Consider the following 25,103-nt stretch of genomic DNA (forward strand, 5'->3'; position numbering starts at 1 on the left):
TCAATCAAATCACGTTTCTGAATCTGAATATACGTGAACGAATTTTATTATTTCATTTTATGGAAATGTTGAAATAAGATAACGCCATTGGTATAATAGTAACATTTATTTATAATTTTATGCTTATAATAAATTTTTAAATATATCCAATTTATATTACTTTAAGATTTTAAAAAAATGCTACTTATGAAAAAGTTGGATTCCTTTAATTTTTAGCAATGTTATTTTAAACCCAATCTTTTACTTTAAAATTCAAAATAAGATAAGTTTATTGATTGATTATTTAAAAAAAGAAAAAAACGCCTCGCCAAACGATTTAAACAGTTGGTATAATTCTAGTGTTTACTCATCTTCTCTTTGATCCAGTCAATGAAATATGAAGTACGGGCATAAACGGAAGGAGCTCCTCTGGTACCACAGGGGCTTATGCCCCATGATACAATTCCTACCACTGTATTTTTTCCATTGCTGTCTTTGATAATCAATGGACCACCAGAGTCACCCTAAAAATAAAACAGCGATCAATAAATGTATTACACAAAATTGCCGATATAACAAAGACTGAAAATGTATACTCACGCCACAAGCAGATACTCCACTAGGTGCAGAACAAATATTCGTCTCATCGACTAAGTTTGGGAAAACTCGTATTCCAGGCATTTTCTCGATAACTTTTTGAACAGCCTTATTGCATGCTGCACGATCAATGATCTTAAGATCTATCGTTTGGAGGATATATGGCATTTCATCAAATCTAGAATCATCAGCTATAGCACCCCAACCAGACAGAATCACTTTGCCTATGGGTTCAATGTTTTTATCAGGAAGACCGACCGGGGTTACACGACTATTCAGTTGAAATGGAGTTTTGAGCTTGATCAGGCCGATGTCATATGGAGATACATTGTAATCTCTATAAATATTTTTACAAAGTTTCTAATTGTACATGTGATCTAAAAGAAACAAATTACAATTAAAAATGAAGTACTTACATAATCTTGTGGTACCGTTCGTGTATGAAATATGTTTCAATAAATGATGTCTGCTCGGTATCTTCCGTATTGCTTAAATCATGTTTTCCAGCTTTAACGACAAAAGACAATGTTAGTTGTTGGCTATTTACGTCGTCGACAACTTCCACACAATGCGCAGCTGTTAAAATCCATTGTTCGCTGATGATCGAACCACCGCAAAAATGCGTGTGAGGAATCTTCGCGTTGTAAAACTGCAACGAAACCTGATGCGGAAATTCGCCTTCTTTAGCCTCGTGACCACCGATTATCCGAGAGGATATGTTTGATATATACGAACTGAAATTGCTAAACCATCCTGAAATGTAAATATTAAGGATGATAATGGTATAAAGCTGTTTAAGCTGAATGAATTTTTAGACGTATTAAACATAATAAATTTTAATTATTAATGTAAAACCGATCCAAAAGTAGAAGAAAACTATGATTAAACAATATTAACCAAATCATTCTAGAAATGAATTTATTTATTCAGTATCTCTTATACTATAACAATATGAAATCTATAGAATAATTTAATGACGACAAATATAATGATTACACAATAAACAAATGCACCACTTACGTGCATTGGCAACTGCCAGTAGGCATGTAAGAACGATGAAATTACCGGTGTTCATCTTAACAACTGGTAGAAAATGAGTACTTTGATCAATTTATATATCATAAAGTTCATTGTTCAACTGCATTATTGATAATATAACGATTATATTTCTAAATTTATTAATTGTGTCAAAAAAAAAATAAGCATTCGATAAGCATTACAAGTGAGGAAAAATAGAACATCGAGACAACTTATTAACGAGTGAAAAATACGTGTTTGCTCGCTTCTTATTCGATAAAATCTTATCGGAGCATAGTTTTAATTAATTGATATACTTTCAACGATTAGCTTACGACCTTGGAAGCTCGGGGATTCATTTAAGTAATTGCCTTACCAGGCTTGTTTAAAGGGTAATACTCCGCTCTTCTCGTACACCTTTCGAAAAAGGTAGATCTGACATGTTCTTGTATATGAGAGTGATTTTCAAATTAATTATTTAGATGTATATAATTAATAATAATAATAGAAAGTTAATTTTAAAACACTCAAGTATACAATAGTCTACTTACATATCAGATTTTACTTTATTGAACGAATTATGGCGAAGGGTAAAGAGTTTTATTTAATGCTTAAAAAGACCATAAATAATTTTTGAAACAATTACTTTAGTTTATAACTTTAATAGCAAATTTTCTATACTTCATATCAAACGGCTGATCCATGATCAGTCTGAGTTATAGGCGCATACCTATAGATTATTTACCGATTAAGCGCGCCCGACTATATGATTGATGACATTAACTGACAAGCGTTAGACCCATCTTGGGAGAAAAAATACCCCACGTTACAATGTTCTACGTAAGTAACTTTTTCGAAACTGCATCGATGGAACCAAAACTTTTTTCGGATGATAGATGATAATTTAAACTGTCATATTGGTCGAAAAAACATCAATATCAGATATGTGGAAATAAGAAAAAAATGCATGGATTTCGAAGAAGCACGAAATCGCCGTGCTACTGTATAAAGGCTCGGGCGCTGCTGCAGTTTCACAATCTTCTTTCTGCCAAATCGCATTATATTCGCGACCACGATCCTGGATTATAAAATTTTTAATTAGAAAAACTAATCTGGTACCAAGTCTCGATAATTTTAAAAGATAATAGTCATTCCATTTTATCAGATCCCCAACCGGAAAATGTCACATTATCCGTCGGTTTACGATCTTTCTTAGCAAGGCTGATGGGCACTACACCTTCGTTAAATTTATATGTGGTATCTTGAGCTGAATCAGACCGATATCATATAGGCTTACTTTATGCTCTCTGTAAACGTTTCTGGAAATCAATTATTTGATTGAAAGAAAGATAATATCTTTTAGTGAATCATTGTATCAACATGCAATAATATTAACGAATCTAAACTTTTTTTCAATCCATCGCAAAATGCTATTCACAAATAAAACGTTTCTCTTTCGTAACATTCATCAATTATGAATTTGCGGATAGACGAAATCTGTTGCGTCTGTTCAGTGCATGGCAGTTAAAATCCATTGCTTGGTCAAAATCGAACCACCACAGTAATAAGTATCTAGTATTCCATTTTTTGAAGGTGCAAATTATAAAAAGACCCGATACCATTGGCATTATTCAGTTCATGAATATTGAAGCTTAGCAGTTGAAGTTAATAAAACCTATAATTTGAAAGACTATAAAGATTATATTTTCTATATGTGATTATAAATGGATTTTAATTTGTATGTAAAGTCTTTTCTTACGAGCATTAGCAACTGACAAAAGGCAGGCATGAACAATCAGTTTGTAATATATTGTTTAAAGTGATAATAACTGTGAGTCTTATTTTATATATAATGAAAATCAATATCTAACGGTACCATTAATAATCTACATAAAATATTCGTAGAGATTTCAAGTTACATGTATTAATTACATTCGCCGGATGTAATCGCATGATAAACGTTCGGATTAATGAATACTGAGACTGCATATACAAACGAATTAAAGGTATAATCTCTTTCTTGTTGGTTAATAAAATCTAATCAGTAGATAGTTTTGATTAGTCAACAGTTTAATTTGAGAATTTATAATAAATTTGTAGTGTTCTTGGAAGATTTGGAGTTTCTGTTGCACGGAAAAATGCTTCATTAAGGAATCATGTAGATAATTATTATTCAAATCCAAGCGATAATCAGACGATATAAGAGTTAGAATAAAATAGCATTTCTGTAATACTATATGTTTAATTTTATTTTACGTAAGAGTAATCTGCGACCTATCAAATAAGTTTCTATCCGCAACGGGTATTTTATTTTCTTGCACTCTCGTAAGCTAACATAAAAGAATCTCCGTAATTCCAAGTTTCAAAAATATTTTTGACTTCAACAATAAACAACGAATAGTAACGAAGTTAGTGCAAAATTTATCAAATAATTTAAATATATATTTAGTTCTTAGTTAATAATTTCGATCCAATGAGCATAGGCTAAAAAAAAGTCATCTTTTAAAATATAAAATCGATTTTTACAAATGTTATTTTATTCAAATAAAAAATATCTAATATTAAATCTCAAATAATCAGATATTAATTTTATTTGTGTCAAACTCGAAAATCAATCATCATTATCAATTTAAAATTTTTTATAGCGTAAAATTACGCAATGAGAGATTTATTACCCAACAACAAATGAATAATGTGAATATCATGCGATACATAACACTTTTCAGCGTCTATCAAAATCCTATGTTAGATTAAATTTACTGTATATTAGTTTTGACATCGAATAAGAAGTTTTAATTAATAAGCAGATCAGTAACAACAATAAACCTTTTAAAATTATAACATCAATAATTTATTCATTTCGTTCCATATCAAATAGCTCGACGGGGCACTAGAATTTTTATTTTATTTTATGAGTTTTCATTGATTCTCTCATTGATCCAGTAGACGAAGGCCGACACTAGAGTGTATACAGTTGGTGCACCAGTCGCACCACATGGGTAATCAGCCCAAGATGCTATACCAATTTGAATTGATTTGTTGTTTGATTTATTAATCTGTACTAGTGGATCACCACTGTCAGCCTAAAACCAAATTCATAATACACTTATAGGTCGCTAAAATCAAATCATATACATATAATACTCACCACACAAGCTGAAATTGATTTATCAAGTGGTCCACTGCAGAACTGTAAGTCATTGATAGACTCGGTAGGTTGGATGGTTCTGATAGCGTCCTCACAATTTGACCTACTTATTATTGATACTTTGGCCACTTGGAGAACCTTTGGTATTTTGGGAATTAAGCCGGTAGATGTCCAACCCCAACCTGTAAGCGTCGCAAGACCGCTCGGTTTTGTGTAGGCTTTGGGTAGGTTGATTGGCTGCACGCGGTCGTTAAAGACCAAAGGAGATTTGAGTTTGAGTAAACCGATGTCGTACGACCGAATTTGCTTGATAATTCTGAAAATAAATGATTTACCATAAGAAATAGATTATAAATGCTTGTATTGCACTGCCAATCTTCTTCAATATTTGGCATCATCAAATATCAATCCGATAAAAACATCTAATCATTGCATCTCACGATATTATCATGACTACTCAGTAAAAAACAATCGCCATGAATAGAAATGATTTAAAAGGTAACGTTTCCTCACGTTTTATACTCTTTGTGTACGAGTCTCAATAAAATCTCGCGAGTCTGCACGTATTCACTGTCTTTTTCATTTTCATGTTTGCCAGCCTTAACTTCAACCTTGCCAACATTGCTTGGAAGAAGAATTATACAAGTAGCTGAAGTAAGGATCCATTCCTTGTTGATAATAGAACCACCGCAGGTTGTCTTAGGTTTGACTACTGGTGGAATTCCATATTGGATGGCAACTTGGTATGGGAACTGACCCGGCGTTGCGTCTCTACCACCGGCTATTCTTAATAATGGGTTTGCTGCTACGAGGTACACTGCAAGAATAAAAATATTGGTGATGCTGAATATTTTTGTAAAATCAGTCAGTGTAAATAATTTTTGATGAATTACCTTGCACAAGAAGTAGCGTCGCCAAAATCTTCATGATGCTTTATTTGAATTCCCGAGACAATCTTAATACGTTACTTTCATATGTGCAGTATTTATACAAAAGAAATCATTGCATCATTGGCATCAGAAGCGTTATCAAGGTATTGATAAAAAATGTCATTCGGAAACGTTGATAATACTGGTCTTCGCGTGTAGACAAGTCAAAGTCAGACATGGATGCAAATCCTTCTTATGATAAAATCAGATATTCCAATATTAACTAAAAATATTTTTCTTTCGAGTGAAAACATGATAGTGATTATTATTATTATTATTATTATTATTATTATTATTATTATTATTATTATTATTATTATTATTATTATTAAAAATATAAAGACTTCATATATTTTCATCTGTAAGAACTAATCGCGTTATGAAAAAATATAGTCACTTTAATATTTAAAGAAATCGACTTATTCGTGATTCATCGGAATGCATATAGCTGATCATTAATTCATCGATTTAATGGAAGAAACTTTTAACAGAATTAGATTAATATAAATTCTTTATTCATTCGAATGTATCATGAAATAAATTCTCAAGCTTATTTATAACAATCATTTTAGATAAAATTTTTATGTTAAATGCATACTTATTATTTTTATATTTGTTAATAAATTACTAATCAATTGTATAGTTGCCAAAAATGCTGTCAATTTTGCTGTATTTGTTGAACACATTTTCTTGAATTAAGTACGTTTTTATTTTTATTTAACGGGAAAATTAATAAAAATTCTTAATTCGAAAAACATAGATTTCAGCATGCAGCAAATTTTAGAACTTATTTTTAAGCACGAAAACACGTCCCAAAACCTACGATCACTCCTACACATTTTCAGCTGTCGAAAGCGAGAAATAATTTTCTAAAGCACTCACTGCGTTCCCACACTACCACTATTTTTTTTATCGATGCAAGCGATTCTCGCGTTGGCGTATACACGATTGCAAACAACAGAAAAAAAGAGACAGATACAAATAAACTTGGGACTAGTAATCGAAAAGAAGTGCGCGCAGAGAATTTTAATTGGAAGCGCGAGAGCATCGCTTCAATTTGCCTTTCCTTCCGCAAATTTGACAGCTTTCATATTGAAAAAGTTGGCAGCGGTAGAGCCGAAAAAAACCATCCTTTTCTTTCTCGCTCTTTCTCTCTCTCTCTCTCTCTCTCTCTCTCTCTCTCTCTTCATTCCTCTGTTGACTGCTGCTGCAGCGGCTAGTACAACGAGGAAAAAATGCGCTAATTAAAAGTACGCGTTGGGCAAAGTTTCTTTGTCGCAACGAATAATTGACATCCCTCGCTTTGCTTGAGCTTGCGTTGTTGTATTCCCCCCCCCCCCCTCTCTGTTCGCTCGTATGCGTGAAAAACGCATATATCCCTAAACTTTTTTGTGCATTTTTAATTAATCGCAATCGTTACCCTACAAATTTTCCACTTATGATATCATAAAAATATGAATCTGCACCCCTGTTGCGGTCGAAAGTGACAATTTTTCGTTCTATTTACAGTGAAAAAATCGTGCTGATATTGAATCAAATAATCAATATCTATAAATACTTGCATACGTCTCTGTAAATATTTTTACACGAGCGACTTTCTCGATCGATGTGTCATTATCGAACAATAAAAGGTAAAGAAGTCTGCTGCTCAATTTCCCTTTCAAACAATAATCCTCCTTCCCAAAACCAATTTATTCAATGCACGTGATGCAATGTCGTCGACGTCAAAGCTCATATCCATGAAAATGCGACTCTCCTTTCTACGAGGCAAAAAACCAAAGCAAGGGAGCGCCAATAATGAGGTTAGGCCGACATTATTTCAACGCCCGCGCGTCTTTAAATTACATGAGATTTGTCTTACTTGCCCTTTATTTCTGTCGCTGTTGCTGTCGTAATCGATTTTTTAAAGGCAAGCATTTGTCATGCCGCGCATGCATTACACACTATCTCTGCCCCCCACTGTTTTATTAGCCTATTTAGTCGAGGGGTGTAAAAAAGAAGAAATGCCTGAGGACGAGAAAACTCCAACGATAGCGCGGCGAGAAGAGACAAATTACGCGGAACAATATCGCTTTCTCTCTCTCTTGTATAAAATCAATAGAGAGCGAGAGAGAGAGAGAGAAATGGGAATTAAGCTCTCGCGGAACAATGCAAAATAATACAATCTCTTCAATGGACTTGGGTACATAAGTAGATTAGATTATGAGCAAAAGAAAATCTTCGGAGCTTGGCAAATGGAATTGACTTTTAACCCCAGGATTTTCCAGATGCATTTAGATTTTTATCGAATGCGTAGTCGTGTATTTTCTCCGAAAAAAGACAGAAGCTCGAGTTTCAAGATTGAATAGATAAAAATCAACTGCAAATATGCAAACTTGCTCCGCGAGCAATCAATCACTCTCTCGTACGTAGTTTTTTTTTTACTTTGCTCTCGCCGCTGCTGCGTTGCACGCATTCACAATCATCTTGCAAGCACAAGGATAAGAAAAAAAAAAAAAGACGTCTTGCTTTTCCAAGCTCTGCGCAGCTTTACCAATAAATATTCAATCAATCAATCAATCTGTCAATCAACGAACTCCTTACACTCATGCGGCGGCGTCTCTCGGGAGAAGGTTTTTATATGGTGACTTCGATCCGTCTTCGTGGTCTAGAAAAGCATTTAAAAAATGGTCCTTTTGGTCGGGAGCGACGATTAACAGAGTAAATCGAAAAATCGCGAGTCCCAGCAGGCCGTGTAAAGGACGAATGAAAAAAAGAGGAAGAGTCGAAGACGCCGATTGATTAACGACCACGAGTACAAATTGTCCCGGAGATCAATCCACTTCTTGTCTGTCTCGGCGAACGAGAGCTGCATTTTTTACGGAATCTAAATCCGCGAAGCGAAGAAAAGTGATTCAAGTTGGAGAGTATTTGCAATAGAGTGATTCAGTTTTTGGGTAAGACAAAATGAGAAACTCGAGGGAGGAAAATATAAATGCATTGGATTGAATGATAATTCGAAGGAAAGAAAGCTCCATGCCTGCAGTTAATCAACAAGATTAATGGAAGTTCAAGTCTCTACATAATTAAGAATCCATTGAGCGTAAACCTTTTCCAAGTCAGCAAGAAAAACGAAGCCACTAAGTGAGAGCTAAGAAATTGAAAGAAAGTCGAAGGAAAGTGAACAATCAGTCTCGTCCTACGATACCCGATCCTTCCCTTCTTTTTTTTTTTTAAAGACCAAGTAAGAGAAACGTCTCGCGATTCGCCGACTCAACGGATTAAGCGTTCGGATAATGACCTCGTCGATCGTTCGCCGGATATTAATGACGCGCGCGAAGGGAAAAAAATTGACTTGTCTAACGACTTGTCTTTCGAGCAATCATCGGTTATATATCTTGCAACCGATATTAAAAGTTTCGCGAGCCTATACGTCTTTCCTCTTCTTTTTATCTTTTCTCAAGCAGTTCGTTGATCAAAATGATGGCGACGATTGAAACCCACTCGCGCTGCAGTCGATTTAAAGGTTTCTTTTCGAAATGAGTTTCCAAGGATGGCATGAATAAAAGATTGATCCTTCGGTTCCTTTTCTTTAATTTATTCATAGCGTCAGACAATAGCCGTATAATAAAGTTATAATGCTGTTATCTGTAATTCTATAAATAGCTAACAAGCCACTGTTCTCTTTCTGTTTCAGGTAAGTCAACAAGTCTAAAAGTCAGTGGACACTGGCCAAAGCCTACGATACGTAAGTAGAGCTCCGGCTCACGCGATAAGTAATAATTGATTGGCCGTCGTCGTCAAAAAAAAATTAATTTTTGCAAAGTGGCCCTCTGTAGACGCACAGACCGACTCGTGTCGATAAATCAAGCCGAGGAACGCGGCCCTCCTCGGCAAAACAAACTGGCGACTGTCACGCGACTCTCGCCCTGGCTGCGCGGTAGATACGACTTCATCATGCGTTTCACGCCCCAAACGTCCGATTTGTCCATTTTCTCCCTTCGTCTAATTGGAATGATTTATAGGCTCTGCGTTTCGCGCGCACGCGAATGGCAAGGCCAAAATTCACACCCTTCTGAATTTCATGCCGCGCGCGACCTCGTAAAAACAGAAAGAAAAAAGGAGCCAAAGCTTAATCTTGACTTTATCTCCAGGCTTTCCCTTTACACTCGCTTGCCAAGCCTCCTCTCCTCTCGTACTTTAGGAGGCCCTTCTCAAAGGTCACGCCTGCTTGCCCTTCAACCGATTGCTCTTGCTGCTCAATTCTCGTTCAGTCCTTTTTCTTTCATTTGACATTCCTTGTACCTGGATTAGACGCCTCTTAAACAGTGACAGCGCACGCCAAGTTTTTCAGTGCCGCAGCTCGCACCTCGCACGGGAATCAATTCAAAATTTCATCGACATTGATCTCGAACGCGTTCTGTCTTTCTCTCTGTCTGTCTCTGTCTCTCTCTCTCTCTCTCTCTCTCTCTCTCTCTCTCTCTCTCTCGCACACTCTTGGCATTACAACGGTATTGTCGACGGTCGTTATTAAGTACATTTATAGCGGTAATACGCCGAGTAACATTGCACTCTGCGGCTCTCAGCCGCTATACGACCTATAAATTCAATGACAAAATTAATTGACGACAAGATTATCACGTGAAAGCCTTTGTTTGCCTCGTAGAAGCTGAGAAAAAAGGAATGCTCGTCGCAAGAAAGCATGCGTTTCGATGAAATCTTTGTGAAAAAGTCTTTACCAATAAGTGAACTCTGCTCTGCGAAGAAAACAGAATTTCCACGAAATGCACCTTGGAACGTCGCAGCATCAAGTTTTAAGGATTTATTATATCCCATCCGAATTTCAGCTATCGCCAGCTGAGCACCATTATTTTCTTCATAAAAAAAATCTCATTCGAGTAATGGCTTACATAATGATTCAATCTGCGAGGAAAATAATCAAGCGCGACTCATTTCGGCTTTTATAAAAGCACCGCGTCTTCATTTCCTCGCGAGAAAGAGAGAGAGAAGTACGTTTTTGCGCATCAGGTGCGAAGTACCTCCTTCCTAGCAGCCAGCGAATTGAATATGGAAATGAGATGGCTGCCAATGAAGTACCATTATCGGCCGTAGCCTTAACGCCTCTTTGCCTCGACATTTTATCTGGGGCGCACTGCACTGATTTCATCCGTTTTCGAATTGCGAAATCTAACACTTGTGGACTTCTCTTTTTGCAGCTTCGTTGAATTTTTTATGGCAGTCTGCACTGTAAGCGCGATTTTAATTAATTCAACTGATTTTTATCGATTAGTGCGCATACCTCTTCGGTGACAGAACTTGTACCAACGAATTTCATGTGCTTTTTACACGTAAATTGGAAAAGATTACGAGTGTTGAGCATTAAGGAAGAGAGAATTGTAAGGCTTGGGTCATCGGAAGAAGCAAATCTTGTCAACGACGCCAATCGCCATCGGTAGAGATAAGTCTTAAATGAAATAACCGCAGGACGTACCAGCTTCACCGTCGCAAGCGAAGTTGCCACAACACACTTCATTCCTCCCAATTAACCGAGTTTTAAAAAGAAAGTCGCGCGATTTAGCAGCTTCATTTTTGACTTTGAAGTTCGCTTACGCCTATACATTGTAAGGGGGGAGGAACGCAGGCGAGGTGTATATAAGGGAAGAGAAAAGTGCGAGAAGGGCACTCGACAGCCGACACTCCATTAACGCCGAGCGCGACAAGGGAGTGTCGAGCGCCGCTGCGTGTCGCCGTGTGATACGCAAGCCACTTGGCTCTCGCCTGATGAGCTTTAGGTTGCTTCCCCTTCTTTCCTCTTTTTGGCTTTTCGAGGGCTGCAGCAAGGCCGCGGCCACTGCATCGTTGATGACATTATTCGGGCGCATCATTTTTCTTCCCAGCGTAACGTCGATTCAAGCAAATCGAACTAGACGTCTCTCGAGCAGTATTAGCGTCCACTCCCGACCAACTGACTGCAAACGAACCGATAAACTCGACTCTCTCACTCTTACGAGAAAATAAGCTCATTAATAAACATACCCTCGGGCGCGCTGCCGCATCGAGGAAAAGAAACGAATCAAACCGACAGACATCGTAGGCCAATTGCCATACTCAATTAAGTCAATCTCTCACTCGCAAACTAATCTCGCACGCGCCGTGGAAAAAGCCGACAGACTCCAACGACTGGCAGACGGAATGAAGCTCGTTAATAAACATAACTTTAGGATAGAAGAAAAAACGAATCAAACGTCCCCGGCCCTGCAGTCAATTAAACTTGCGTGTATGTATGACAAACAAGCCTGCGACGAAAGAGATATAGTCCACGCGATCGATCGGAGTTTTGCCCTGGCGTAATTCATCATTTGTATGCGGCCTGACGTTTCTTATTTTTTTCGCCTCTCTCTCTCTCTCTCTCTCTCTCTCTCTATCTCGTGCTTTCCATCTCGTCGGCGATGCGATGCGACGCGGCGTATAATCACAATTCTCGCGCGCCTCGCCGACTGCACGTCCGAGCGTTCGTTTTTCTTTTTATTTCTTTCAGCTTCGACATTCGTCGTCTCGTTTGGAGCATTGCGAGAGGACTAGCATCGTGTATACCGCTTTTTTCCGAGCAGCATTTCACAACTAATCAGCGGCTGGTCATTGCTGGTTTTCGGAACTTTAAACGACTACGAGTACTACGCTAAGATAGATGATATTTATTTTATTTAATTAAATAATTGTAATTTTATTTAAATGTGAAATACAATTGCAGTAGATCTAGTCGAAACCAGATTTGCCCTGCAGGCTGCAAGGGAGCTTTGAACTCCTGTATACAGAGTTGTATACAAAAGTACTTAGAAACTAAAAACTACTTATACTTTGAGCTTCTTTGTAATGATTTTTTTATTATCATTTAATATTTTCAATGGATTTAGTAACATATTTAAAATTTTAAGAGTAACTTTATTACTACTACTCCTATATAACGTTTTATTTCGATTAGTCAATTGTATTTTCTTATTCCTAGTTTTCTTCTTTAAGGATATATTTTTTGTTCTAAAATTATCGTAGCATTTCAAGAGAAAATACTTGATCTAATCTTAATGAATAATTTTTCGTTATGGATGCTTTTTACTAATTATTTTTGATACTTTATTTTTTTTAATTTTGGAGAGAGTACAATGTGGTTACACGTGTACCTCACCAAACTTGGTTTTCATAATTTACGATGTCATAAAAATTAGCATAGTATATGATTCTTAGAATTTTAGTATTCACTGCTTTTGCAAATATGTAACAAATATAGATAAAATATTTTGTCTTTCTAATAATAGAGTTGATATGGTTCAACCATTTTAAATTTATAATTAATAATAATATTTGGATCTTTACATTGTTCAACCCAAGTCAAATTCTGATCGAATCATATACCTGTAGGAATATTATTATTATAAATTATATAAATTTCATGGCACCTGAATAATGTTTCAGGTGCTTAAAATCTAAAAATATATGAGTTCATATCGAATCATTCTGTTGGTGTATTCCATAGATTAAGGCCTTAAAGATAAATTTTTTGAGTTGATATACATACGCTCTAGTTTAACCTGACTTTGCTTAAAAATGCAACGAATAAAGCATAGTTCCGAATTAAAAAGCAAGAAGCAAAAAGGTGGGTTGAAGCCAGGAAATAATCCAAAAATCTGGAACAATTTAGGTGATCCCAGGCTGCGGGAGGAGAGAGTCAACCACGGACAGCGGGGTCGCGCATAAATCTCGCTAGCTGTCCCTTCCTTTAGAGCTCGAGCATGGCCATTAGGCGCAATTCCGAAGGCGCGCTGATGTCGGTCACTTAGGCTGACGCGAACTGCGGCGGCGGCGGCGGCCTCGCGCTGGACTGAAATATCGTCCAACCAACCCACTCCTCCCTAAAGCACACAATGGCTCGCTGATGAAATTAATCTTTCCGCCCGGCTGAGAATGGACTATGTGCAAGCTGAGTATGTGCGAGAGAGAGAGAGAGAGAGAGAGAGAGATAAAGAGAGAGAAAGAGAGATGATAGTTCTCTTTCTTTATTTTTGGTTGGCTGAATTTGAAGGGTTCCTCTTTTTCTAGATGGCACTATTCTAAGCTTTATTTTCAAGCACGGAAATGTTGAATTTTATAACTGACGCTTAATGTGACTTAAATGAGATTTAATGAATAAATTATAATTAGATAATTTGATGAGGATATCTGCAAATAGTTACAAAGTATTGTCGTAATTTTCTTTGAACTTTTTTACTACCATGATATTACGAATTTTTAATAGCGTTGGGGTCGAAACTAGATTTAAGAACTTTCCGAGAAACAAAATGACGTAAATTACGAATTTCTGGAAAAGTCTTTGGTATACGTAAAACAAGAATCCCGATTGATATTTAGGTAACACGGTTAGTACAATGATTGAATCGTCTCCATAGCGTATTGTTTAACGATTTTTCAGCTCACTGATTACGAGTATAAATTGAAATTTTGACGAGTTTAATTGGATGAAAACGTCTTGTTGAATTTAATGTCTATAAGGAGTCTTCACATTGAGTAGCATAGAAACTGATGTTATCTTAGGTAATCACTGAGCGAGTTCCAAGCATTTTTAGTTAAATATGTGAAATTGTGCAAGTAACGAAAAGACATTTTCACGTATTTACAGCCGTAATCGATAATTGCACATTCTTGAAACACCTGAATCATTGAAAAGTGTAAAGCCTTCGAGTGGCTGAGAATGCAAGAAACTCTGAGAAAAGGTAAGTCCGCAGCAGAACGACTCGCGACTATAGACGTCAATAGGGTCGAGTTGTAGGAACAGCGAAGCGAGCATCAGCGCGAGGAGTAAGAATTTTTGTCAGCCGACCGCGTATCTTGCACGGATCTGCAAACAGGCAGAGTATGAGTAGTGGGGTGGGGGAGGAGTTTATTTTGGAAAAATATTCTTTATTCGCGAGGCTCGGGGATCGAAAACCGCGTCCTAGACAAACACGCACACGCATGCAGAGCCGCGGCCAAAGCGAGCGAGAGAGACATCAAACCGTAGCGCAGGCGACCTTTGACCGCTGCCCGGCTAGCTTGTGTTCGCGCACGTGCGCTCAATTTGTATGTTAATTCGCCGAGTGTTTGCCGGCCGGCAGTCCGCTTAATAATGTCATGTTTATTCAGCGATGATATCGCTGGTGCACTCGGATGAATATTAATTCGATGCCCCCAGCTCCAGCGGCAATCTGCGACGACGACGTCGTCCGGCAAAAACGCCAGCCACGTCGCCGCTTTCCGCCAGCCGGTCATCGGCGAGCCTCCGGTGGGGAACGCCAGCTGAAGTCGAATGATCAGAATCGAAGCGAGGAGTGGATCAGTAGGCGCGCGCGACTCCGGTGTCAGCTGCAGTGCCACTGCGCGACCTGCAAGTAAGCGATGACATGGAGGCTGACGCGCTTAATTGTCCGTTTTCTTCCGTCTCTCGGACTGCTTCACGCGCATTCATCGGCGCTCCGGCTCTCTTGGTCGAGTCACCGGTCAGTCGCGACTTGTCTTTTTTCCTGCAATTTGCTCGCTTGTCCGAAAGGTTCGTTGTATATGTAAGGAATCCTCGACAATTTCAGGCAGAAGGTAACGCGATCGCCGCTCAAGCGAGTTAATTTGAGAGCTTTCGTAGAGGAGAAACTCCGTGGGTAGGTTGGAGGGGCTTTTCGAGTGGAGTTGTGTCTCGGCAGTTTTCATCGTGTCGAAACCTCTCCGGCAGGGAGAGCATTGTATATACTACCTGCTAGGCGAGTTCCAAAAGCGACTACTGAAAGGATTCGCTCGCTGATTGAATTGCTTTTGGCCTGAGATATGAATTTGCTCGACGCGCGCTCAAGTTTGCTTTTTACTCGCTGCAAAATGTTGATATCGGAAGCCCGGCTTTTCTTGATTAATCTTGCGACTATCGATGCGAAGTTTCGAGTTGCCGAGCGCATTGTGCTCCAAGAGTACAGCGCAACTTTTGCTATCGCGAGCGAGAAATCTGAGCTTCGCGTCGGGCGGACGGAACGCTTCTGCTCGCACGTCGCCCAGCCAAAGCAGGCGCGCAGAGCACGCCAATGCCGACACTTTTGCCACGCGCTTCGCCTGCTGCGAGTGGAACGCCTTTATCCGCGCGCCTCTCTCTCTCTCTCTCTCTCTCTCTCTCTCTCTCTCTCTCTCTCTCTCTCTCTCTCTCTCGGGACAATCGTTGCCAGAGCGCCAGTTGTTGTGACTGTAGCGACGAGACGCCGGTGCAATCCAAGTTAATTGTAATTTCCCTCTCACGGTTGGCGGCGGGACTGCGTCGTCTCTTCTGTCCCTCGGCCGTGCACAAGCGCCCGTCGGCTCGAAAAACGAGCGAGCGAGGGAAAGCTTTAGCCACGCGGATCGCTAATTAATTCGCTCGTGTGTCGATTCGCCGTCGGGAGGTTAGGTCCTTCCAGATCATTCTCGGAGCTGCGTTACTCTCTAAGTCGTCGGCATTTTGTGCGTGCACGCCCTAGAGGCCGTCTTTTTCAATGTTCGACGACGGTGTGCCGACGCTCGGTCTTTCGCGAGTTGCTCGATCCTTCGCTGTGCTTTAGCGTTCCCGAACGGCTGTTATCATCGACGAGCATTCACAGCTGGTTCTGATCGAACTCGATTTCGCCGATTTCATAATCGGCTTGGATCGACAGCCCATACGTACGACACTGCCGTGCGAGCACGCAGAGTCGCGTCCAATCGTAGCCAACGGCCCGAGGGCACAGGCCGAATTCCCGGACTGCGAGGCCGCGAACATCGGGCGGATATGCTTGACCTCGCCCTCTTAAAAAAAACAGCCCCGTCTCGCGCGCCGCTCTCGCACCTGTTGAGTCGCAAAAATAAGGGTTATTTTCGCTCGCAGCCCGCGACTCGACGATCAGTGATTGTTTTGCACGCGTATAATTTGTAAATTAATGTCGAACGCGCAGCCCGCTGGGTATTATCTTTCTCTCCCTTCGCCGCCGCCAGTGGCGTGCGTGGCCATTGTTTATTTGATGGAGTGCTTCGAATCAAGCCAATGTGCGCGCTTCGTTATTTTCCCGTACAAATTGTATACAATCACGAGGCGGACGCGCCACCTAAAAATACAGTAATCGCCAAATCGATTCGCGCTAATTATTCACTTCGATAATACCTGAAATTGGTCTGCTCGTGGCTGCTTCATGGCCGTCGGCCAATTATCAGCCGAGAGTACCGCTCGACCTGAACGCGCGAGGAAGATTCGCCGACGCGATCGCTCCGAGACGACGTCAAGCTCGCGTCAGTCCGCCGTGGAAAAACTCGCGACGTTGCCTGCCGCGACTGCGAGTCGTACGTATACACGAAAAATTTCATTCGCGTTCGCGCATCAGGCACGTAAGTCAAAGTCTTGCCTCTGCAAGGAAACTCATTTCATCTCTCTCTCTCTCTCTTTCTGACGAAACTTTCGCTCGCGCAGCAATTTCCAACAATCCTTCTGCCAACAATGTGCGCTGCGAAACAAAAGAGACACGTGCGCCTCCCCGCGCGAGACGCGAGATGCCAAAGCTTTCGCGCGAGTTTGCGTGCGCAGAAAGAAAGCTTAGTTGAGAGGAAGCGAGAGATGTCCAAAGAAAAAAATGTACGTCACTGCGGCTGCGGATTCAATTTGCACTGCCTCCTTTTTTAATGACAGAGTTGCATGTGGGCCGCACGACAGAAAATTTAACGAAATTTTACTTATCAAAGCACGTAGTTGCCTAACACTTATAATCCAATCGCGGGAGTTTTCGCAGTTGTGCGGCAGCCTTCAATTTACTCCACGTTGTAAACTTTAATTGCTTCGGGCTACCGTAACTTTTGTAACTTTGTATAATCCGTATATAAGCAGTAAAAGGAGCTTTAAAATGCTACGTCGGCGGAGAGAGAGAGAGAGAGAAACAACGTTCTCCGTTTTCCCGGGCGTATGCTTTATCAGGCGAGGCGAGCGCGTAGCCACGGCTCGCGCCTATCAGTGAGCGAGAGCATTTCGTCGGAGTCGCTGACAAATGACTCGATGAGATCGTAGTAATTGCATTGCGAGCGAGAGAGAAAACGAGCGTTGTACGTAATGCTATCGAAGATGACGCGCCAATGCATTTAAAGCTCATCCCATTGCGTTCCGTTTGGCTTTGTTCGATCTTATTTCTACGCGGAGTAATTGAATTTGTTTCAAAAATTAAATTGCTCGGAATAAATCGCATTCGCGCGTTTTCAAAGAGCGTCCGATTGGATTTTACGCTATACTCGGTGCCGCGTTCTCAAAATATGACAATGAAACAACTCCGGCGTTTTCGTTTCCTCGTGCGATATGTGATCGATTGTTTGAGCTGCAGGGGAAGTGATATCGATAAGCGAATGCATGACTCGCGCAAGCTAAGCATTTCATTTGGGCACGTTGAAGGAAAATGGCACGATGCCTTTATAGCATCAGCGGCGGGCGGTCAATTTCAAAACGGAGCGCGCCTAACGTTTGCACAACTAACCAAACAAGCTGCCACGCTCGAATTCAAGTTTCAAGGCCAAGAGAGAGAGAGAGAGAGACAGAGAGAGAGAGAGAGAGAGAGAGAGAGAGAGAGAGAGAGAGAGAGAGAGAGAGAGCAAGTGCAATCAAGCCAAAAGCAAAATAGAAAAAGCCAACAGGGACAGCAAGTCTTGACACGGAAAGCCAACACAACGGCAGGGAAGACGAAGCTGTCTGACAAACAAGCCTTTTTCCCCTGGAAAACACAAAGGCAGCGAGCAGCACGATATAACGTTGGCTACACGTCGGTGGGAGAACCTTTTTAATTAAGTCCCAACGAAATTTCCAGCGTCTAGCCCGTCGCGTCGCCGGCAAGCTTTTGCACGCACGTACGCGGCTAAGTACTCGGAAGTTGGTCCGGGGCTCACTTCTCATTAAGCCCAAGTTGGCCGTGTATAGCCACAGGTTGCGCCGGCTCAACTTGCCAGCGTCCAAACTTGTTAAGGGATAAGCCCTCGGTCCGCTCCTCTCTCTCTCTTTCTCGCTCGCTCTCTTTTTCAAGCCTGACGTTCCCACGCGCTGACCCATACGCATACGCAAAGTCGCCAATGCAACGCCCGCTGTTGCCGGTCAGATAGGCCATTGATCTCCATCTCGGTGTGCTTGGCTCGGCGATGCTCGCAGATCGACGTTGTCGGCGCCTCGTCCATTTTTAGAAGCACCATTGTAAGCCACTTGGAAACTAATTAGCCAGCTAGTAGGGCTGCATCTATCGAAAGCCGCGCGAGTATTTCCACAAGCCGATTGGTAATTAGCCTCACGTCAAGCCCATTGTGTGTCTGTGTGCAGACGCTCCGGCTCGTGCGTCGCATCGGCAAGCGCGCCGGGCTCTTGGCTTGCCGAGGCAAGACGCGCCGCGGTAGAAATAAGGTCGTCGTCTCCGATACAGATGCCCAGTCGGATAATTCCAGTCGCTTGGGCTATCTTCAATCGCAACGATCTTTCACCGATAAATGAGAAATACGGTCTGCCGCGCGATGTCCGCCTCAAACGTCAATCCCGTCAGACGACCGAGAAAACGTATAGCCCTTGCCCGAACGAGAATCCCGCACCCTTGTAGTCGTCTGTTGGAGAAAAAGAAAAGGAAAAAAAGACGCAGAAGACTCCTAGTCTCTTTCTCTCTCTCTCTCTCTCTCTCTCTCGCGAGAGCAGCAACAGGCGATAGAGCTAACTGCGCACTTAGCGCCCTGTAGGCCTACAACGACGCAGCAACTGGTGGTCGCAGTGTGCTTTTAACCTCTTTCTCCGTGGCGTTTATAGCTGCAGCCAACTCTCTTATATACCTTGGCGGCCGGCCAGAATTGGGAATTAAATGCCTGAAATATTCAGCCGGGCCACGTCGCCAAAGATTCAGTCCCTTGAGGAAGCAGCCGCTGCCTTGCTTTATTGATGGTGTTTGCCTTTTGATTGTCGTGGATGCGCGCAACCGGATTGCGTTTAATTACAGCCGAGAGAGCTAATCGGGATTCGCGCGAGGAAGCCTGGCTTTCGCAAAAAACAATTTGAAAAAGTATCTCGGGCGAGCGAGGATCGGGCAAATTCTTTTGTTCAACGAGGTATTTAATAAGCAGCGAGCAAGGCTTTCGAGCTAAAGCACACGCCGAGCTACGCTCTCTCTTTGTGATGAAAGGCTGCATTCATTTGCAGAATTCGCGAGCGCATCTTGTTCTAAATAATATCGCATTAGCCTTGGAATTTCGCCTCGACCGCGCTCCCTCGACCTGAAAACTTTGCAAGAGAGTCTTTTGAAAAATTCAAATTACAGTTGGTATTTCAATTCAAGCGAGCTTATGAATTTTCACGGCAAATCGCCGAAGGCTTTTGTAAAGAGCAACTCATCATTGGATAGTTAAATCTCTTTTTTCTCTCTCATCACAATTTATAAACTCAATAGTCATTGATAAATATCGTTAGCCCTTGATTTTGTTTTTCTCACTTTAATGCTAGATCTTCAAGCTTCAAGGTTTCTGAAGAAAATCAATTTGCTTCATCCTCTAATTAAAGACAATTTACTACGAACATCTAGCAACCAAACAACCATCATTGCAAAAGTGTCTTTTACTTTACTTTATTTGCCGATATAACCATCTTTATAAGACATAACATTCATCTCCTTTGAGGGACGAACAACTGGAATGCCCAGTATCATTGAATTTGTGCAAGCATTCAATCAGCACACCGAGAAACAAAGTCCAAGCTCAGCGTTATATTCTCTATCGAATGAAGAAAAAAAGCGAAAGTGTTGAAGCAGGCAAGCTATCAAGACGAAATCCGCGCACTTTATTGGTCCCGATTTCCTTCACAAGCTCGCAGCGGTGGTTGCGCACGAGTAATTCAGCTACCGTCGCCACTCGACGAATTGCCTCCCGGGCAAGAAATGTTTCAGCTTCCAATACGTTTTCAATCTTCGTATGAAATTCTCTCTCTTTCGATACGTGTGCGCTGTAAACTGTTATCCTTTAGCCCTTCTTAAAAAAAAAGAAAAGAAAACAGCGATCTTTCTTTTTCTTTCGGTGAAATAGTTTTCTGGGGGAAAAACTTGGCGGGGAAAGGTTGTTCGGTGCCACTTTCTTCTTTTAGGAGTGGCTGTAAAAATTGTTCGCTTTTTATGAAAATGTTACTTTTACTCTTTTTACAATTGATCAACCTATTACCATTGGCCATTTGTAACATAGATGAAACAAAGTCGGTAGCGTATTAAACGCATGTGACAAAGACTGTAGATATTCTGTAAAACATATCCGCGCGGCACGCATCCGTCTGCTCGCTCACGTTCTCTACCCCCTCTCACAGGCCAAAGTAGAAGAAGAAGTAGAAGGGACCCAAGGAAAGTTTCCGATGTTGGATTATTAAATTCCTTGAGACCCCATCCAAACCCCAACGCCGAATACCTGGCTTGTCTTGGAAATCGATACATTCACTGAATATTTCAGACGCGAATAGCATCCTTCCTCCTACCCATCTTTCCATCATTCTTTCCCTTCGTCCAACTTTTTCTTGGATTACATATATACTCTTTTCTCTCTCTCTCTCTCTCTCTCTCCCTCAATTTTTCATCCTATTGTCAGTTTCCTCGACGATTCTTTTGAATAATGCACCCTCTTGTCGCGCGCGCGTTTTCATCCTAAATAATTGGACATTGAGTTGGCGCCATTGATTTTTTCCTATTTTCTCGCAAGAGAGAGTCACTCTTTTTATAACTGCCACTTTTACGGCTGACTGCGCGCTCGAGCAAGAGATATATGTGGAATCCGGGTGAGAGACATTACACGAAATTCGAATTTTTACAAGGGGCATCAGAGTTCTGTTTTAATATTTTTCAAATGAATGGAAAATAGGTCATTCGAGTCGTAAAAAAAACAGGAGTTTCAGCCAAAGGAAATAAAAGCGCCGACGAATTCATCGTGTCGTGCATTTTCAAAGAGTGCAATCGGTGATGATTTTTTTTTTAATTAGAACGATTTTAAAGAACGCACGCTCGCCGATGAAATGATGTAACAATAATGATGATAATATCGGCTTTGAGCTGTGAAAATGCCAAGATGAAAGATATTAGTTTTCGCGTAACCTTTCTTTTCAATACCGGCGAGCATTAGTGCGTGGATTGCCAAGTGTTGGTTGTTACCAATGAACGAAACCGAGTGTTTTTATTGCTGGCATGAAGCATATTTATTGATATGCTCTGACAATGAAATATACGAACTGCGTTCATTATTCAAGAAATAATTGCGTGCGCCATCAGTAGAAGAACAAACAGACGAGAAAACTCATTATCCACACGTGGAAACAGAACGTCATGCCGACTCGACGTAAAAATAGAGAGAGAGAGAGAGAGAGAGAGAGAGAGAGGAGAGAGAGAGAGAGAGAGAGAGAGAGAGGAGAGAGAGAGAGAGAGAGAGAGAGAGAGTCACATACACACACGCGCGCGCGCGCACACACACACATACACACAAATACACAAAATATAATGCGAAACGTGCTTGGAGGCTCGATCAAGGAATTCGCCTGGCGCTACATGGATAATTCAATAATTTCAAGGCTATCGTTATCCTCAATATGATGTAATTTCTTTTCTTTTTTTATTGCCACCTGACTGACTAGATTAAACATATATATCGTTATATGAAACTCAAAATGAGCTTGTACGTCGGGAGAATTCAATAGTCCTCGCTTCGCCCTCTCGTTACTCGGAATAATGCGACTACACTTTCCGAGCCACTCGAGAGGGAAGAAAGCAACTTGTTCCTTTTCAATGACGAGCCGCGCAAGCGAGGGCTTGCAGAGAAGAGGACCAATGACACTCGATATGATGCGCTTCTTTACTCCAAGCGCAATGCAGGAGAAAGCCTTAATTAAGTTGTACGCGCACTCGGCAAAACAAATTTTCCCGCGGTAAATCCTATCTAAACTCTTTAGGGGATGGAGGCACTCGTAATTAAACTTAGCCCGTGGGCGTGTTTCATACATAGGTTCCTCGGAAATATAAGGGCGAAACACGCGTCAAAGTTCCCTCTCTCTCTCTCCCTCTCTCTCTCTCTCTCTCTCTCTCTCTCTCTCTCTCTCTCTCTCTCTGTCGAATTCAATCAGGTAGGCGAGGGGTCAGTCGAAAGCTCGCCGCTCTCTCGCTCTCTCCCTCTCTCTTGCTCTCTCGGTGCCTCTATTAAAAGTTAAAAATTAATTTCGCCCGCGGCCTCTGACGCGTGTATTGGCCGAGCTTTACAGCTTTTGAATTTCGAGAGGATTTTTTTCCTACCTCCTCGCTTGCTTTGACCGTAGGTTGCGCTTGTAATCAAACATTCATTTCGGGGGTAGAGAGAAAGTTAACGAAAAACTGTGTTGAAAATAGTCGAGACGACGCGCTTTGGAGGGCGTCGGACGTTGACGAGAAATTGCGAGTTTCGTTAACATAAAATGGTTTTACAGAGTGTTGTCTATTCGCAGATTGGAAGAGTTGCAATTTTGTTCGGATTATTTCTAAATTACTGATATTTTATCCGTGAATCCCGACGCTTTGCCTTCCAGGAGGAAAAACATCCGTGCGTCGTTCTTCCACATACCTGTCCGAAAAAAGAAACAAAATAAATAAATAGAAACAGAAAGAAAAAATGTAAATTCCTCTCACGTCGCTATCTCCTCCACCCATGCAAAAAATCCTTTCACTCTGATTTCTCTTTCTCGCAAAAAAATCCTGAAAAACCAAACAAAACGAAAACCCTCTCGAGCTTTTTTCCCTTTCTCTCTCTAAAGTGCTCATCGCACGCGCTACAAACATGCAAAAATCTCGCGCGCGCGCATACCTTCGCGTATCCCGTTGTTTTTTTTTCTCGCTGTCGGGCCCGACGAATTTCACACCCGCGGCAAAGCGGACAAAAGCCACATCTACGTGACTGAAAAAAACACCGCAAGCACTGGCGTAGCGCAGTTGGAAAACATTTTGTTTCTTTTTTGTTGTTTTCTCGCGAAATCCCTCGAATATATGTGTACAACAGAGCGAACAGTATATATACGTTTATTAGGCTGATAAACGAGAACGCGGACGCTTTCTTACGCGGCTCGTAAAACTTTTACTCATTAAAAGTTTGGCAAGGCGGAGAAAAAAGCTGGTCTTCATCTGGCAGACGTCAATTAAAAGCTCGTCGACCGTTGAGGGTGTGGCTATTAAGAAGCATATCCACACACGTAGGGGTAAAAGAGAAGAAAAAACAAGGTTCCTCGCGGGACACACTGACACGCGCGCATCGTGTCCGAAACAGCAGAGTTTTTGATTGGATGATGGATACGTTACTTGCCCAAAAGAAAGTTTGTGAATGAGCGATGAGGTACATATGCGTTGCATTGCGTCAATTAGCTGGTTGGAAAGCTTTCGGCCATCATTTTCATCCATAAAAAGGTCGGCATTGCTTACATTCGCGTATACGTCGTTAGGCACTCGTCGTAGAAAAAAGGAGGAGACGCGACAGAGACAAAGGGAGTCAGCAAAGTAAAGTAGTCGTCGAAGAAGTACAGCTGGGAAAAAGACCAAAGGAGGGGGAGAGAGAGAGAGAGAGAGAGAGAGAAAGAGTGGAAGAAGTATTATTATCCGGGGAAATCTGAGAGATCATCCCCGAGAGATGCGAGATCGGTCACGTCCAGCGGCAACGCACCTTTTCTACCTTAATGGACGGGGCTGGAACCGAGTTTCTCACTCGTGTTTGTTCACGGTCAAAAGGTGAATTTCTCCGTTCTCTCTGTCGTAGCGTCGTGTTTTTGAAAACTAAGCCGACAACGAGATCCAAACCGAACTCTTTCGCCGCGTTGTTTATATATCCTCGGCCTTTTTGCAATTTCATCTCTTTTTGTTCATTCAATTAATTAACGCAAAAGCGCCAAAGTGTAAAAGAAAAGCGCATTTCTCTCTTCCATCTGGCATAATTATGGAATACCGAGAGAGAGAGAGAGAGAGAGAGAGAGAGAGAGAGCGAAGGTAGACATGCCGCGGGCAAAGCTTTTGCGAGAGAAACCTGTCTACTTGAGAATGAAGCCAATTATACCACTGGCGGACATTGCGTCTCTCTCTCTCTCACTCTCGAATTTCTCCCAGAGACGTTTTGATGTCTTGAGAGAAATATACGCTGGGCAATTACGTCCGAATGACGTTGGCTTTTAATTAACATTCAAGGCGAAAAGAAACACGCACTGCATATTGCAGACTCGGACACCTCGCATCTCTTAAAACTCGCAAGTCCAAGATAGCATCCCCCGTTGCCTTACGGCACTCCTAAGACACAAGTTTACGGTCCCCCGAGGAGAAGGAGGCGCACACCCGCGCGCACAGTTCAAGCGCAGAGAGAGAGAGAGAGAGAGAGAGAGAGAGAGAGAGAGAGAGAGAGAGAGAGAGAGAGTCGCTTGGAGC

At 41.3% G+C, this 25,103-nt stretch overlaps 3 protein-coding genes across 4 annotated transcripts in view; 1 reads left to right on the plus strand and 2 right to left on the minus strand.

Moving 5' to 3' along the window:
• LOC131672919 (CUGBP Elav-like family member 4) overlaps window positions 1-25,103 on the plus strand; it is a 127,013-nt gene that overhangs the window by 56,084 nt on the left and 45,826 nt on the right. The gene's annotated exons all lie outside the window — the stretch shown is intronic.
• LOC131672922 (trypsin-1-like) lies at window positions 336-1,651 on the minus strand. Its single transcript, XM_058950475.1, has 4 exons — window positions 1,597-1,651; window positions 993-1,329; window positions 580-913; window positions 336-503 (listed from the first exon to the last, which is right to left on the minus strand). Exons 1-4 carry the CDS (start codon window positions 1,649-1,651, stop codon window positions 336-338), a joined length of 894 nt encoding a protein of 297 aa, XP_058806458.1.
• LOC131672923 (prostasin-like) lies at window positions 4,503-5,668 on the minus strand. Its single transcript, XM_058950476.1, has 4 exons — window positions 5,635-5,668; window positions 5,255-5,558; window positions 4,742-5,057; window positions 4,503-4,676 (listed from the first exon to the last, which is right to left on the minus strand). The coding sequence occupies exons 1-4, from the start codon at window positions 5,666-5,668 to the stop codon at window positions 4,503-4,505; spliced, it is 828 nt and encodes a 275-aa protein (XP_058806459.1).

Source organism: Phymastichus coffea, unplaced genomic scaffold (assembly GCF_024137745.1).
Source record: "Phymastichus coffea isolate CEN01 unplaced genomic scaffold, Cenicafe_Pcof_1.1 PCOF00162, whole genome shotgun sequence".
NCBI lineage: Eukaryota > Metazoa > Arthropoda > Insecta > Hymenoptera > Eulophidae > Phymastichus > Phymastichus coffea.

Coding starts and splice junctions, on each gene's coding strand:
- LOC131672922 (XM_058950475.1), bottom strand. CDS start 1,651: ATGAACACCGGTAATTTCATCGTTCTTACATGCCTACTGGCAGTTGCC. Junction 1,330..1,596: donor ACTGGCAGTTGCCAATGCAC/GTAAGTGGTGCA, acceptor TTTACATTTCAG/GATGGTTTAGCAATTTCAGT. Junction 504..579: donor GTGGAGTATCTGCTTGTGGC/GTGAGTATACAT, acceptor TTTTATTTTTAG/GGTGACTCTGGTGGTCCATT.
- LOC131672923 (XM_058950476.1), bottom strand. CDS start 5,668: ATGAAGATTTTGGCGACGCTACTTCTTGTGCAAG. Junction 5,559..5,634: donor GACGCTACTTCTTGTGCAAG/GTAATTCATCAA, acceptor TTATTCTTGCAG/TGTACCTCGTAGCAGCAAAC. Junction 4,677..4,741: donor AATCAATTTCAGCTTGTGTG/GTGAGTATTATA, acceptor ATTTGGTTTTAG/GCTGACAGTGGTGATCCACT.